Consider the following 16,828-nt stretch of genomic DNA (forward strand, 5'->3'; position numbering starts at 1 on the left):
TAGATTTAATAGGATTGCCAAAATGGTCAAATTTATTCCTAACTTGTTTCCTTTGAAAGTCTCATTATTTTTTAAAATTTTTATTAATTAAAAGTTTTGACAATTATTGTAAAAAATGATGACTCTGTAGCTAACTTCAGTTACAATACTAGTAATCACCATGTAAAAAGTACCACAAAGTGAGTTAACTTCAAAATTTCCACCCCGATCGTTCCCTTGGGTGGACCAAGCCAAATTACTTTTTTTTTGCTGACAAAAGGTAGCGTATGTCAATCTTACCCAGTACAAAGCCGGTAGCGAACTTGTGTTATACGTTAACCACTTACTAGCAAATGAATATAGGTTCGTATACATTATAATAAGTGAGTTCAAATATGATATTATGTAAAGTGATTATTGTTATTAATGTTTAATCAATCTATTTCTAGAACACCTACACCTTTCAAGAACGCCCTCCTAGAGCTGGAGAAGAAGTCCGGCCAGATCAAGTACGAGCCGTCCTCACCGGGAAAGCTGGTTGAGGATATCACCGAGATGATTGAGCGCGAAGAGTCTTCCAACGGATCCCAGCTGAACGGGTCCCAGCTGAATGGGTCCCACATGAGCGACTCTCAATACTGTACTGAGGGAGAGACCAGCAGTATTGCTGGCAATGAGAGTAGCTTCCAAAATGGTAGCAGCACCAGTCAGGTAGGATTATCAATCAATTTATCCATAGATACAAGATTCTATTATTTTCAGATTCAATTAAAAATACAGAATTCAATAATTTTCACCGAAAATGCACATATCAATGATGTTGTCAAAAGACACCTTTCAATCATTTTGTCCAAAGATACACAGAGATACCATACAATCATTTTGTCTATAGATACACGGAGATACCATACAATCATTTTGTCCAAAGAAACACAGAGATACCATACAATCATTTTGTCCAAAGATACCATACAATCATTTTGTCTATAGATACACGGAGATACCATACAATCATTTTGTCCAAAGAAACACAGAGATACCATACAATCATTTTGTCCAAAGATACCATACAATCATTTTGTCTAAAGATACACAGAGATACCATACAATCATTTTGTCCAAAGATACACAGAGATACCATACAATCATTTTGTCCAAAGATACACAGAGATACCATACAATCATTTTGTCCGAAGATACACAGATATACCATACAATCATTTTGTCCAAAGATAAGAGATACCATACAATCATTTTGTCCAAAGAAACACAGAGATACCATACAATCATTTTGTCCAAAGATACACAGAGATACCATACAATCATTTTGTCCAAAGATACACAGAGATACCATACAATCATTTTGTCCAAAGATACCATACAATCATTTTGTCTAAAGATACACAGAGATACCATACAATCATTACAGTAAAAAAAACCCTTCACAGGATTCTTGCACAAAAAGTGATGCAGTTTATTTTTTCAGACCTGGTAGGTAATCTGACTTAAAAAAGGCCAACTTTGGTCTTCCCTCGTAACAAGTTTTCCAGTCTCTTGACTAACCTAATAAGAGAGTTTCACTGTATTTTGAATGCTACAAATGTTTCGAAATATTTACTAAGAAATGCCTTTTATACCGAACAGTTGCTTTACCTCCGCCTGGTGAAGTTGTCCTTTGAAAATTTCCTCAACTTTGCTGATACGGGGACGTTGGCCAGTCGGAAAACATCAGCACATTAGGGTTATTGTTTCATGAATTCGTTGAATTCGATGCAGTGTCATAAGTGTTACAGTACGCGCATGTATTAGATCTAGTCTAATATCCCTTCATGTATTGCATTAGGTTTTGTATCACAGCTAACAAAACTTCAATTTATCCCTTCCAGATGCACTACGACTCTGGTATCTCAGCCTCACTGAAGCGCAAGCCCTCTGAGGCCCAACAGACCGGCAAGGAGAATGAGGTTCCGAGCGGGGGCCACAAGAGGGCGCGCAAGGCATTGCTGCCTGCCTGGACCACCAGCACCCCACAGTCCCACCAGGGGGCACCCCCGCCCAACCCTGAGGGACACAAAGTGCCCGACATGTTCATCATCGAGACACCAGTGAGTTCAATGACTAACCCAACCTTCAAATTCATGCACATATCAGCGTGACCCAACTTTACCCACTCTACAAATTCACGCACATGTCAATGACTATTTGTTAGACCTTTTTTCCGCGACTTTCGCATATGATATCTATAGGTGTCTTTCCCCCGTACATGGATATAATATGGTTCACTAAAGTACATACGCATAACATGTCTACACGTACACCATGTGGTGCGATAGATTGCATTGAAAAGGTTAAGAATTTTGTTTGAGGTGGATGTCATAATAGGCCAGTGCAATTAGCGCCAAAAAGGGGGTCGCGATCGAAGTAATTCCGGTAGTCCCAATTTTTTTATATGTTATATAAACTGATCCCCTGATGTAAAATCTGATTTTCCGACCTTGGCGCACCTGTGCTCGCGCCGCCATTTTGAAAAAACTGGCCGAAATCGGGCCAAAATCTAGTTTTTCCCAAATATCTCATTTCCAATGCAAATTTCGGCTAAAGTATCCTAACAAGTATAATATAACATAAAATAACCTACAACTTTTGTTAATTAAAATTTCTTCTATCTCTAATAGGTACCGAGGTAGAAAGTCGTAAAGGTGCGTATATTTTTGAAAAAACAGGTTTTTTGCGGGACTAAGTTTGGTTTTTTATAAATACCTCGTTTCCAGTGGAATTTCATGAAAATTTTATTGATACCAATTATGTAGAACATAAAATTTTAAAAAAAGGTGTGCCGTTTTTATGTTTATATAGTTTTTTTACCGATATAAAGAATAAACAAATCTAGGTAGGTACGCACAGAAAATCTATCACGGTTTATTATGACGTTATTAGATTTTTTTTTGCATTTTTAAATACAAACATCTATAAATTTACTAGAGGGCACTTCGGTATGGGGGGGCTACCCCCCACCCTTCTACTCCTCCCCTCCGGTTCCCTTCAGTTGCCGCATGTCACGTGTTGAGCCTGGAGCGGAGCTTGACAGCGTCAGTGTCACAGCAGCGTTCAGTTCGAAATGATTCAGTGCAATCGAGTATGAAAGATTTACAAAAGAGGGCTACTTTACGATCCGACGGTCTCATAAATTTTGGTCAGGGATTTGGTCTGACATGACCATCGAACCAACTCTGATGAGATCGATGAAAACATCTGGAGGTTTGACCCAAGAACGGGGAATCACAGACAGTTCCATCCTTCGTTGGACTGCTGGATTCGTTTATCTGCATAACATTTGTGAGGGTATCGAGTCATTTTGTGGGATTGAATCAGGAACGTCAGAGCAACATGTAGAGATGAGGCCTGCAAGAATTTAGAGAGATGATCGAGACGTTCAAACTCTCATTGATTGGTTTGCTTGCCATGAACCATTTCCTAAAACAAACGTGATTATATCTATTAGCAGTGGCACAATCGGGGATAGCAAAATCACTTGTCACATTGCTGAAAAGATGGGGAAATCAGCTATGTCTAAAGTTATCAACAAGAACTTTGGAAACCTACACTTAAAACGTAATGATGCAATAGTTTCTCTTGCGGCGGTGACCAGCAGTGTCAAAAATCAGGGTGTGACTATGTCAATAGATCTATTAATGCTATTTCATCGTATGTGTATTGCCAAAAAGTCTGAAAGTGAACTTAAATAATATTTTCAATATGAACTCTCTCCGGTACCATTGTCTCTTTTCTCAGAAGAAGGCATGCGCAAAAGAACGAAGTCTATATTTTATTCATCATTAAACCCTCTACCAAATAATACAGAACTGGGAAGCAGTAAAATACAGGTAATTGATGGAGGATATTTACTGCAGAAAGTTGTATGGGGCTCGTGCTCAACCTTTTTCAGTAATTTTCCAGCAATATGTCAGATATGTACAAAATCACTATGGATCCAATGCAGTAGTGGTATTCGATGGATACCCAGATTCTATGGAAAAGAAAAGCACTAAAGGGGTGGAAAGAGCACGGCGTGCCAGAGTTACAACTTCTGCTAAAGTTTTGTTTTTTGAAAGCATGCACCCACAAGTGCCACAGGAAAAGTTTCTGGGAAATGAGAAGAACAAGTCTCGTTTTATTTCCCTACTCAGAACCTCATTTGCACGATCCCACATAACAACAGTACAAGCTGAAGAGGATGCTGACGTTCTCATAGTGAACACAGCAAATTCATTGTCATCTCAACATGATGTAGTCATAATCGTTGGTCAGGATATTGATCTGCTGGTACTCCTCACAGCTCTCTCACCTCTCAACGTATATTACCAAAAAGTTCTAACGCGTTGTACTCGAAAAAATGTTTTAAACACATTGAAATAGTTGAAAACATTTTATTACTTCATGCCATAAGTGGTTGCGATACAACTGGAGCTCCGTTCGGTCAAGGCAAACACAAATTTTGTAATATTCTTCTCAAGAACCACTCAGTGAATGAACTTGTTCGTGTATTTCAAGACCCAAAAGCAAAGACAGAAACAATCACTTTGGCTGCCGAACAACTATTTGCACTTTTGTATGGCGGCAACGAGAAATCAAATTTGGAAAATTTAAGGTACATCATTTTCGTCAAAGGAGTAAAAAAGAACAAATTCAATTTATCCAGGCTACTAGTGTTATGCTAGTGTTGCTGGACTGCACCCACCAAAGATGCAGTCCAGCAACACGCTTCAAGAACATACTTGCAAGTGCAGACTTGGCTTGATCACGATAAAGATCCGACTGAATGGGGGTGGAAAAAGGATGCTGTTGGGTTACTTACTCCAGTAACAATGTTGAAGGAAGCTGCACCTCAGGCCTTGCTGAACTTCATATCATGTCAATGTAAAAAAGGTTGCGCTGGAAAGTGCACCTGCAGAAAGTCGGGTTTGAAATGTTCCCTACTCTGCATTCATTGCAATGGCAACTCCTGCGAGAATGCTGTAGAAGCCTTCGTTGATGACGATGACAGGAATATGATGACCCAGTCGCCACAAATTTGGGTGATAAGACAGATGAAGAAGCTATTCAGGGCCAGAAGTAAGAAACTATAGTCAAGGGCTCGTACTTCTGTCTAAACTGATCTACCATTAATTTTATTTTTTGTTATGCTGACAACTTAACTAATAAAGAAAAGAATGTCAATAAGTGTTAATTTTACGAAAATACCAATTTTTTATCTTTTTTATGTATCTTATCATCTTAATTGTATTAATAATCTTAAATGTATGTTGTGATTATGTTGATAGGCATGTCAGACCAAGCTGCGAGCACAAATGTAGTGGCTTGGCCTATTTTAGTGGTCTTCCCATTGGGAATGTATGGCGACCGATATGCTGAAATAGTCTATCTACTATATTTATAGCTAGGTCTGACACAGGCATGACGATTGTTGTCAACGTATATGTTCTTAGAACAATAATTGTTAAAGAAAAATAAAATCAAGGAATGCCAAGTTTAAAACACCTAACCTCAGTTTCAATTTTAGGCCTGGTTTTGGTGGATTAGAGTTTGGATACGTAATAGAGATAAAAAATATAAATTATATACCTATTTCTTTAACGAAATTTTATTTTCTTCAAAATTATTATCAATAAATTTTTCACAAAATTGTACTGGAAACTAGGTATTTATAAAAAACCAAACCTAGTCGCGCAAAAAACTTGTTTTTTCAAAAATATACGCACCTTTACGACTTTCTACCTCGGTACCTATTAGAGATAGAAGAAATTTTTATCAACAAAAGTTGTAGGTTATTTTATGTTATATTATACTTGTTAAGATGCTTTAGCCAAAATTTGCATTGGAAATGAGATATTTGGGAAAAACTAGATTTTGACCCGATTTCGGCCGGTTTTTTCAAAATGGCGGCGCGAGCACAGGTGCGCCAAGGTCGGAAAATCAGATTTTACATCAAGGGATCAGTTTATATAACATATAAAAAAATTGGGACTACCGGAATTACTTCGATCGCGAATCGCTAATTGCACTGGCCTATAAGGTCTCTCTCATGGATATTCCTCGTTTCATAGTGTTTCCTATGTCATTGTCTTTTATATGATACATCAAAGTTTGCTGTGATAGATCGACGCTGTGAGGCTTTTAATGTGAGAAATAACGCTTTCAATAATCAATAAACCTTGTAAACTCCCTTCTAGTATTTATTTTTATCGTATGATAGTGCGTCATTATTAATAAATCTTTTTATTTCCAGAGCAAATCACTTGCCGACACCTCGGGCATGTTCTCCCCGCCTTCCATCATCAAGGACACCCTCATGGGAGACGAATCCTCCAGCCTCCGCAGCATCCTCAGTTTGGACTCCACCCCCGGAGTCAACTCTTCCATCGAGGACCAAACAGCCATCATCCTCGCTTCGTCCAACACCAATAAGGTACAACACAAGGAACTATCCTGTCTCCCTTCACATCCCAACCCCACCCCTCATAGACCTGTCTATCCAAACCTTCTTGACAAGACAAGTAATATATTCTATACTAACAACAATTTTGGATTCGAAGATAACGTAAAACACGAAACATACCATTTAGAAAACAACGACTCTGGGATTAATAGCTTTTTTGTCATCAACGGAGACGTAAACAACTCAAATCAATACACTTCCGAACAAAACGATTCTTCTACCGAGGCAAAAACTGAAATCAAAAGTGAAATGTTTGTTGATCAAGCGTATTACCAAGAAAATTCCCCGCCTGCTCAAAGTTTTTCACGTCTGAACGCCGAAAGGTTTAAAGCCATTTCGACGGGAGCTTACGATGATTTCAAAGAAGTTAAACGGGAAAAGCAATGCTTGAAAAACATCACTAATCTGAAATTCAGTAACAGTAATGTTTTAGCACCTAGACAAACGTTAGCGAGTGCGTTTGCTAATCACATTTACAAAGTGACGAATCAAAAGCCTAGCACGTCTGCTATCGATAATATCCTATCGCAGAAGATGATGCAAAGCAAGATTGCGTCAAATGCGGATCAAGATACGGAGAATTTAAATAGAAATTGGATCGAAACTAATATAAGACAGACAAACAATAAACGCTCACAAGAACATGACGAAAATCAAAATGGTAATGGATTCTGGGGTCATTACAACTCGCTTTAAATCTTATTTCTGTGAGTTGACGTAAAATTGTAAATGATAATTGACTTAACGCTTGTAACGGAAGACTTTCGTTAATGCGTTCTTATTTTCCTAACTGAAATTTATGCAGTTATTTTATTTTAGTGAATTGTTTAGTTTTATAGGTTGTGAATCAATTTAAAATATTGATGTTTTACCAGAGATTTTGGCCATAAAAAATGTTGCCATTGTAATTCATTGTCAGATTAGGATTTTTTTATTTTCGTCTTTCACTCTGTTTTTGATGTTCATAGTATGTACTTATGTTTTCTCAAATTAAAGAATGAGAAAATAACCTCTGCGATGATAGTACAAACACGTAAGCCATCTTAAATGTTCATATTTTCTATGGTAAATTCTCGAAGAATTTGAACAATATTGACGCTTTGTTGCACATTACGTAAAACCTGCAAAATACAATTATTAGTTCAACTAAATTAATTGTAATTTTAATTGTACATATATTATTATATTTAAAAATTGAATTTGATTTATTTACAATAATTTTATTTTTAGTTCGGAAAATATTTAGGCATGTGATTGCATTTGTATTTTATTGCTTTTTCTGCATTAAAAACTCGAGCATTTTTTCGGTTTTACTTTTAATCCCTCAGGCCTCTGGCATGTTCTGTCAGAATTTGTGTGCACTTCCGCTTTGCACTAAAATTCAAATCAATAGAGAATATTTATAAAACTTTCCGAAAACTATAATTTGTTTTTGAAAAGTTATTATTAGAAATAAACACAATTTTTTTGAAATATTAAAATTTTAAATGCAAACATAAATTTTAAATGCAAACATTTCCTGTGAGACCCTCAAAAAAGACACTGTTTTGCTTACCGAACCCTTTTTCATAATTCATTGAATACGCGTTGAAGTATATATTTTTTTATGTGATTAATTTTATCGTTGTTTTAAATTATTTATACTGCATTTTTTTTATGCCTAAGTTCTTTGATATTTTAAAGCATTTTATTAAGCTGTTGTTTTAGATTTTTGTTTTGTTAATTATTATTGAATATGATTATGTCAAAATGCGTTCGCCGCCGGTTTTGTGATTTTACGCTAATTATACAATATAGTTTTACTACGTCTTGTACCTACCCACACAATGCAGTGAACTTTAGTCATAAAATGCACCAAATGCAGTTCTTGCACAAGTAACTCTTACCTATCGTAATACGAATTCTCCTGTAAAATATATCATATGTAATGTTTAATGATTTAACCTTTTAATTAGCGTGTTCCAAATATGGATCATGATATCGAGATCAAATAAGTCACGCGTCGGTGGAAGGGTTAACAATGAAATGTTTTAACCGTTTAATGTTTAATGGCCGTCATTTATGATTAAGTATTTGTACCATCTTAATATATTCTAATATAATACAATAATGTAGTTTTTCTTATTTAATAATCAAATGGTAAACTGTAAACCAAAGATGTGAAACAAAATAGATTTAGAAATATAATATAAACAATATTATTTTTATTTAATTTAACACTAAGAGCCTCTGCAAATTATCTTGCATCCCAAAACGCTATTAAAAACACTAACAATATATATTTATTTTAATAGTAACAAAATAAAACGTACTTAATAGCATTTAAAGTCGTAATCGATAAAAATTTACCTTTATTTAATTAATTTTTATAAAAGTAGAATTAAATTAACTAAAAATACTTTTATAAGTCAGAAAAAATTGAATGTTACTACTGACAACCAAAACTAATTAAAACATATTCCTTATTAATTATAATAACTAACTTTTGATAATTTATTGGCCTAAAAATTAACAAAACTAATAAAATTTCATATTGCTTGATATTTCGTTGTCTTTATTTTTTAAATGTGCCATTTTTTTTACGTAAAACACAGTGGATTTTTTATATTTTGCGAGAAAATCTCTCAAAATTGGTCTTAATTTCATTTATATAAAATTATAAATGGTGATTTTATGTTTACTTTACGTATTAGTGAAAAAAATATTTTTCTATAAATTTTTTTTAATCTGTAAAAGGAAGGATTTAATTGTCAAAAACAACACTTAACACCAAATAACATCTATTTAAAATAATATTATTATAATTTAAACATTTATTTATACATATTTATTATATTTTACTTTATTCTATTTGAATTTTCAGTTTAAAAAGGTTTAATTATTAACCTTTTGTACGCAGTCGTAACAACATTAAAGTTGTTACGGCAAGAAATCAGCATCGATACGCGGCCGTATTAACTCCTGATATGACAATTTTGGTGGCCAATAATGTTCCGCTTAGGGGTATTGAAACACCTGGGTATCTAACGCGGTAGATCGATAACGTTGGTAACTTGTCATGGTTCCCTAACATGACTGCAGATCGCCAACGATCAAATAACAGTTCACAACCACTAAGTGTTTGTAATTTATTTGTTGTGATCTGTTGTTTGTATTGTAGCGATCTGCAGTTGTGGTCGGGAACGATGACAAGTTATTGACATTAGCTAGATATCCTGAGCTATTTAACGCTGCCAAAAGGTTAAAGGACATATTTATGACTTGATTTACTGGACATTTCAGGTGTTTTTGTGCGGTTATGACAGTACTATATATGTAGCAACATTTGCTGATAATTATTATTACATAATATATAAACTGTAATCCTCTCCTTAAAAAATCCACAATATTGACAGATAGATTCCGGTGTTGGCCTTAAATGAGTGTACATATTTCTGTTTCTGTGTTACAAGGAACTTGTGTATTGAGATATAATATGATTTTATTATTTATTTGAGATTTTTATAATTTAATTTATTTTTAATCTAGTGTTTTTTTTATTATTTATTACTTACATACTTCTCTGCAAAGTATTTTTTCACCAAATTCCTTTGTTTTGTATAGTGTTCAGATTGACCTCATTTGCGATGGAAATGCTCTTATAAACGTCTATTCTAAATTAAAGGTATATTTTAAAGTGATCCTCCTTTAGCAAAGACTTTTTAAACTTCTTTTGTGTTGTCTTCTGTCAATATTGTATTTTCCGCAAATATCCAAATGTCCAAAATGTTCCACTTATTTATGTTTTAAAATAAATTTATTTTTCTAAAACTTGTCTTGTTGCTTTTGTTTTTATGTTTTGTTCTCATATTCCTTTTCGTTTTGGTATCATTAACACTGGAAAGAATATTATTCTTTTTTTAGATTAAATTAATCCTTTTTATTTCCCTTTGTATTTAATTTTTGGTTAAATGTCACCGAATATATTCCAATAATTACTAATTTTCCAAGGTAAATTATACCAAATGTTTCCAACACTTTTTTGTACATAAATGGTGCGTCTAATTTTACAAGAATTAGCAGTAAATAGTAAATGTTATTTACTTTAATATGTAATGTAAATATTATAATTGGGTTACCTTCTAACTACCGCTTTTACACACTTATTTGCACAGTATTATACTATTTCTACACGCACATATATAATTTTATGGACAAAAGAGATTAATAGGGTGTGTTGCATATATGATACATGCAGACATTTATAATGCCCCGAGAATTCCCCTGGCAAATCAAGACAGATTTCATACTATGTATTGGCCAATGTATAGAATGCCTAGGTATTCTGTACATTATCACTCTGCTCAACAACTCAAGCCATTATGAATAATTTCCGCCCTATTAATCGTTCAAATTTGCTCCATACAAATTACATCAACATCTATTTGGGACATAATCTTTCTGTAAAATTCACCCTGGGAATGCACTCAATTACTGTCACAATTTTGTTTACCTTTCAAATGTGGGTAAAAAAGTCTTGCTTCAAAAGTAAACACAATTTTCAATTCAACTTGATAATTCATATGCCTTGTTGAGCATTTTGTGAAATTGTGTTCATGTCTACTGCCAAAACTTTTAACAATTTACTTTGCATGTAATCATTTTGAGTAAATACTATAATGTTATTGTCACATCAAATTAAAACGCCATCAAAAAATTATTTTGAAGGATGCAAATGAATAATAATGTTTGTCATCTGTACGGTATTCCATTTATTTGCTGTTTATACATTTCAAATTAATTAAGATCAGTTGGGGGAGATGTGAACATGGGATGATTGTGTCAATTCACTCTCTTTTATTTAATTAATTTAAACAGTTGTATGCGTAATAGTATACACAACGGTTTCAACGTGTGGACAGCAAAGCTCGTGGGGCGATTGCTCGCTTCGAGCCTGGCCCTAGAGTGTGTATGTTACATCGAGTAAGTTAATAGTGAAAAGTTACTATTTCTTCCACATTGTAGACATGCTGAGGCTCAAGCTGTTCGACACTAAATGTCGAGTAACATCTTGTAATCTCTGCATTTTGATTTTAAAAATTCTTAATTTTTAGGTGACATTACCTTTATCTCCTTATTCAAATTGATTCATGCAAAACTAAAGCTTCTCAGTGTCACATTGTGTTATGTTGTTTGTGAGTGACTCTAACTCTTTGGTTGGAGTTATCTGTGTCGTGTGCCGCTTAACATTGCAACATTTGGTGTTGTTGTTCTCTAGTGGCGTCGCAAAGCCCTCAACGCTTCCAGTCCCTTCCAGAAATCCTCAGCCGTTCGCTCCATCAAGTTTGACGGCCATAAAGTGAAGAAACCTGCGGTAAGTTCAAAGTTCAACACGAAAAAAGAACCAAACTAAAACAACATTTTAGGCTGTCAGGATGAATTTAGTTCTTTTCTATATTTATATAGAACGTTTTTGTTCTGGCAAAAAATAATATGCAATAACATAGCATTTACATAAAGCAGTTTAGTGTCATTTCATTTAAAAAAAAAAAACACTAAGTTACTAAAAGTAATTTTGTCCGTTAAGTATTTATTTCAAATTGACTGCTTCACTTTTATGTCAATGCACTACACATTTGCATTACATCTTCAAAAAATAATATTCCACTCGAACTCGCAAAAAACATAGAAATATAGAAACGCCTACAGCCAAAACCAATTGAGTTGAGTTAAGGTTTTCTCCCGGAAATGAATAGGGTAGATACAAGTGCACATCCGTAGACATAATACAGGTTACAGCAAAACAGACAGTGCATTTGAAGGTCCCCGTTGAACGCCGATTCTAGGTGCGTTTCAGCTTTCTATCAAATTATAATTGTCTTCTGCTGATCACAATTAGTTCAAAAGCTGAAACGAACTTAGAATCAGCTGCACCCTGTATAAGGCAAATTGATTTAATACATTTTGCCAGTACAAAGGTATTCATTTTCGACTTAACGTTAACTTTATTTTTTAAATTAAAGAATATTTGAATTTAACACGACGATGTAACAAAAGAAGCCAAAGAAAGGGTTTTTGCTGAAATACAATCTAGTTACGTCAATAATACCATTTGATTGAAAAATGGCTATAAAACTTCATAAAAAAATGATATAATGCTTTTTGATGTTTTCTTCAATCACATTATCCAATGCTTTTTGTTTGTAATAACGTGTGTTTATATGCTTTTTTACTACATTCTTCTCTTAGACCTTCTAGATTCTTTTCTATAAAATTTTGCACGCATTTCAATGCAGAGCACAGTATTTTGTATTCTCTTAAAATTTGTATGTGTAAATAAATTATTTGTGTAATTTACCCACCTTATTTCAGTAAATTTTGCTATTTGACACCATTATGTAACTGTAACCTACATAGTGTCATTATTTTGTTGACTTTTTATTTATTTATTTATTATTATTATTGATTACAGATTGACGACAAGTGGCAAGTAGTAGCTTGTGGAAGGACGAAGGACCAACTAGACTTAACGCAACAGGCGTACCTTTACCTCAGAAAAACCGCCCTCAAACCTCGTTCCTTGAACTTTTTGTAAATCCATGTCCCTTGAAATAAACCCTCAATCCTTGAGAAATTCTGTTAACCTTATCTATGCCGCTGTTGTATATATGATCCATCGGCTGCTATCCCCGTACGTGGATGTCGCATAATATGTGATCCATGAAGTTTCACTAAAACATATACATTTTGTCAAAATGTGCTACGTGATGGAATATACTGCGTTAAAAACAACATCATTGAAAAGGTTAAAGCAGTGAAAATAAATCATTATTGAAGAACAATTCTATTTGGCCTAAAAAAACGATAAAACAATGATTCAATCAAAATAGAATATTAGTAAAGTGTCTTCTTGTCGCAGTTTGGATCCAGAAAACTGGGCTTTTTGGACTTAGACATTTAATCAAAACTAGTTGTAGAATATTTTTACCCTAAACAGTCGGTACTTTCGTCAGTTAAAAGTTACAACAATAATTTTCCTGAATGACGAATTAAATTTTAAGAATTATTGCCATTTTTGTTTAATTTTAGACTATTTTTATGTTCAGATATGCACTTTCAAAACTTCTTTTAAGTTAAAACTATGTAATTTTATGTTTCAAAAATATTGCCGGTATTATAAAGTTCAGATATAGTTGGCGATAGAGAAAATACTGCCATTTTGTGGTATCATTCAAATATCATTATCTGCCCGCTAAAATGGTTATATTGGGAAGAATTTCCTTCACTACCTAATTGGATTTGCCATAATCCCACTGCTCCCACAGGCTCCAGGACTTTAGTGGGCGGTAATCGCCTGGAAACAACGAAAACGGATTCATTTTAATACCGGCCATAATTTACTCGATTAATTCCGACTATCAATTTCCAGACTGTACATAGAATTATAAATAAAATGGTTAGTTTTATGGATTAAATGTTTTATGTAAAATATTCATACTCTGTACCTTTCTAGATGTTAGTTTTGAAGAAGATATTATTATTAAAATAGACAAAATGGCTTGTTTATGACTTGAACAAAATGTTTTTTGTTGTTGTATGTGTGATATTAATTTTCTTACACGAAAAGTATACATTTTTGCAATTTTATTTTGAGACTTTCAACCATTTATTAGCATTATATTTGTACGCAATTTAAAAGTAGAATTTCGGTGTTTAGATTCATTAGTAAATCATTATCTTTAATAGATAGTTAAATCAAGTAGAGATTTTATTATATCAATATATTCATAGGCATTTATTGTAATTTCACAATAATTTACCCTAATTAATTTTTAGATATTTTAACCTCTTGGATACATACGGGGTCATAAGTGACCAATTGGCCACATTTGGACTAGTGGCATTGAAAGGGTTAATTTAAAAAAAAATACTTTACTAAATTTGTTTTTTTTTAATTGCCTGATAATTATTATTTTTTACTGAGCACAAAAATTGTGTAATAATTGTGTGTGTATTTCAATTTAAAACAATGAGTAAGATTTAATATATGTAAGTTAGCTATTTTATATTTAAGACGTTATGTGCGCGTTGGTATTTTTTAGTTAAAATTTTTGTGTTAGTTTTTAGAGTAATGTCTTTTTTTATTTAAATTAATTTATGTTGAATGTTACAATATTATATAATTTATTTCACCCATTTTCAATAATTTTACAAATGCAAAAAAAAAGCATTGAAATTTTTTACACTTATTTTTATTTTTAAATATTTTTTTGTCACAACTATTTTCTGAATTTTATAAAAGCATTATAGTAAATTTAGGAAGTAGCCGCCCTATTATTTTATAAGTTTGTAAAATAAAAAGCCATATTAATTATAAACAGCCAAATGGAGTAAGCAATACTCTAACTTAATTTATAATATTTTCTAAACAGAATTATTATGTATAATTTTATTCATGTAATATGAAATAAATAAAAATATGACGCTTATTCCACCAAAGTGTGTTGAATGATATCTTGTAAGAAGATAGTAAACTTTATTTCCCATCCATCGCCTTTTTTTTTCATGCATCGAAAATAATGGAAATTTATAAAAGTGCTCCTTAACCTATAATATTTTGTCAAAATTTTATGGTTTTTTTTTTCATTATCATAATGTCAACAGTGAATTTCAATAAAACTATTTTATTCTTATTTACCCCCAAGTGGCTTTATTCAATAACTCTGATTGAATTTCATTGTAGTATTATTTTGATTTTAAAACTCATTCGGGAATTTGTTAATTAATGCATATATAAAAATTTGGCCTCACAAATTCCTGAAATTTCAACATTTTCACATGCAAAAATATTAGCTATATTTGAATTTTCTTTTCAAAATTTTGAAATATTTTCGTAAAAATTGTAAAACTGTCTTTTATAATAAACATTATCTTGTGGTAAAATGTGTCACTAAATATCAAACTATATTTAAAGTACAAATTCAAACTATTTGTTGGATGATTATGTAAATAAGCTGCAACAGAGTGGTTTATTATTTCCACAATCATTTTATCAAATCAATGTTCTCACAATTTATAATTTTATTAGAAAATCTAAAATACTAATATTTATATATTGTTTGTTTTAATTTCACATAAATATAACTAATGTTATTTTCTAACCCCCCCCCCCCTTTGACAACGTTGCGACTAATAACAAAAATTGTAACTAATAATAAAATCCCAATATTAGATTTTGTATGTCTTGTGTCTTTGTGGAGTTTGCGATAGATTATAGTTGGAAAATAAAAATATTTATAAAAAATAATTACACTACTTTTACTATCTACTTTTTATCCAACACATTCATTTATACTCTATGTAATAAATGGTCTAGCGTCAAGAACAACCAACCCCGGACACGCCGCATCAATTCACAATAAGTGATGTTGAGAAATATCTTGCGGGTGGCCATTTCGGGGCGGTAGATAGACTTCCTACACGTTTCTCGCGCTCTCTTCTCTCTCCTGAATCCAAGCCGGAAACATCACCAACTACATTAACCTTTTAAATTTTCTTTTTCTTAAAAACATAATACACTTAACTGTTAACCCTTGGGACCTTCAAGACCCAAACAGTCCCAAATGCCGTGCGCGCATTATACTCTCCTAAGACCATATTTGTTCCAGAACGACCGCACATTATTAAAATGCATATATCTCTCTTCCTCTCATCTAAAAATTAATTATTTCTTTTATGTCAGAAAGAGAACGAAATAGTGCTTGTTATTGTCTTTGAAAAATGGAAGCTTGTAGAAGGTTCGATCCGTGCAAATCAACAACGTCTCAAGGGTTAAAAGTGTCCAAGCGTTTAATTTATCAAGTTATAAATGCTTACGCCTGTTAAAATATTGTTTAAGATTTAATAAGTTAGCCTGTCGTCCCAGGGGTTGGAAATCAGCATAAAGCGAGTGCTTTAAGAACCCTGCCCAAGAAATTAAATTCGTTATATTAAGGAAACGGTCTGCAACGCAGTTCATTGTAAAAACTTTTGCTGCGCAGGGTCCTTACAGCATTTGGTTTATCTCGATTGCTAACCGACCCGTGGGACAATGGGCTTATAGATATTTAGTATTGCCCTGGCAAATTACCACTATTCAGAATAGAATGTTGCTTGAAATAGCTTAATGGTGATCAGATCTAAATAGTCAGTTGCTTCCTCACCTTCCCCTCCCTCATCTCCTGCCCCTCCCTGCTCCCTTTAACCTTATAACATATCCCAATCTATGATGCCATATTCTCACTGGCTTCGGGCAGTTGCTAAACTTGTGCAAAATTTACGTAAAGATAGTTTAGGGTAGACTACTGCTTTTGGAAAATGATTATTAACTAAATA

At 33.2% G+C, this 16,828-nt stretch overlaps 1 protein-coding gene across 5 annotated transcripts in view; it reads left to right on the forward strand.

Annotated features, from left to right (window-relative positions):
- Myb (proto-oncogene like protein Myb) overlaps positions 1 to 15,741 on the forward strand; it is a 296,992-nt gene extending 281,251 nt beyond the window's left edge. For 4 of the 5 annotated variants that reach the window (XM_089646482.1, XM_089646483.1, XM_089646486.1 and 1 more), the window contains 5 exons: positions 429 to 690; positions 1,866 to 2,084; positions 6,266 to 6,445; positions 11,733 to 11,828; positions 12,927 to 15,741. In XM_089646482.1, coding sequence (XP_089502608.1) covers positions 429 to 690; positions 1,866 to 2,084; positions 6,266 to 6,445; positions 11,733 to 11,828; positions 12,927 to 13,049 — 880 coding nt within the window. In that variant the 3' untranslated portion in view covers positions 13,050 to 15,741. The remainder of the gene's footprint in view (positions 1 to 428; positions 691 to 1,865; positions 2,085 to 6,265; positions 6,446 to 11,732; positions 11,829 to 12,926) is intronic. The other variant, XM_089646484.1, reaches the window with a different exon arrangement.
- Positions 15,742 to 16,828: the final 1,087 nt, after the last annotated feature.

This window comes from Hesperophylax consimilis, chromosome 24 (assembly GCF_061612785.1).
Source record: "Hesperophylax consimilis isolate HC1 chromosome 24, BYU_Hcon_1.0, whole genome shotgun sequence".
Lineage (NCBI taxonomy): Eukaryota > Metazoa > Arthropoda > Insecta > Trichoptera > Limnephilidae > Hesperophylax > Hesperophylax consimilis.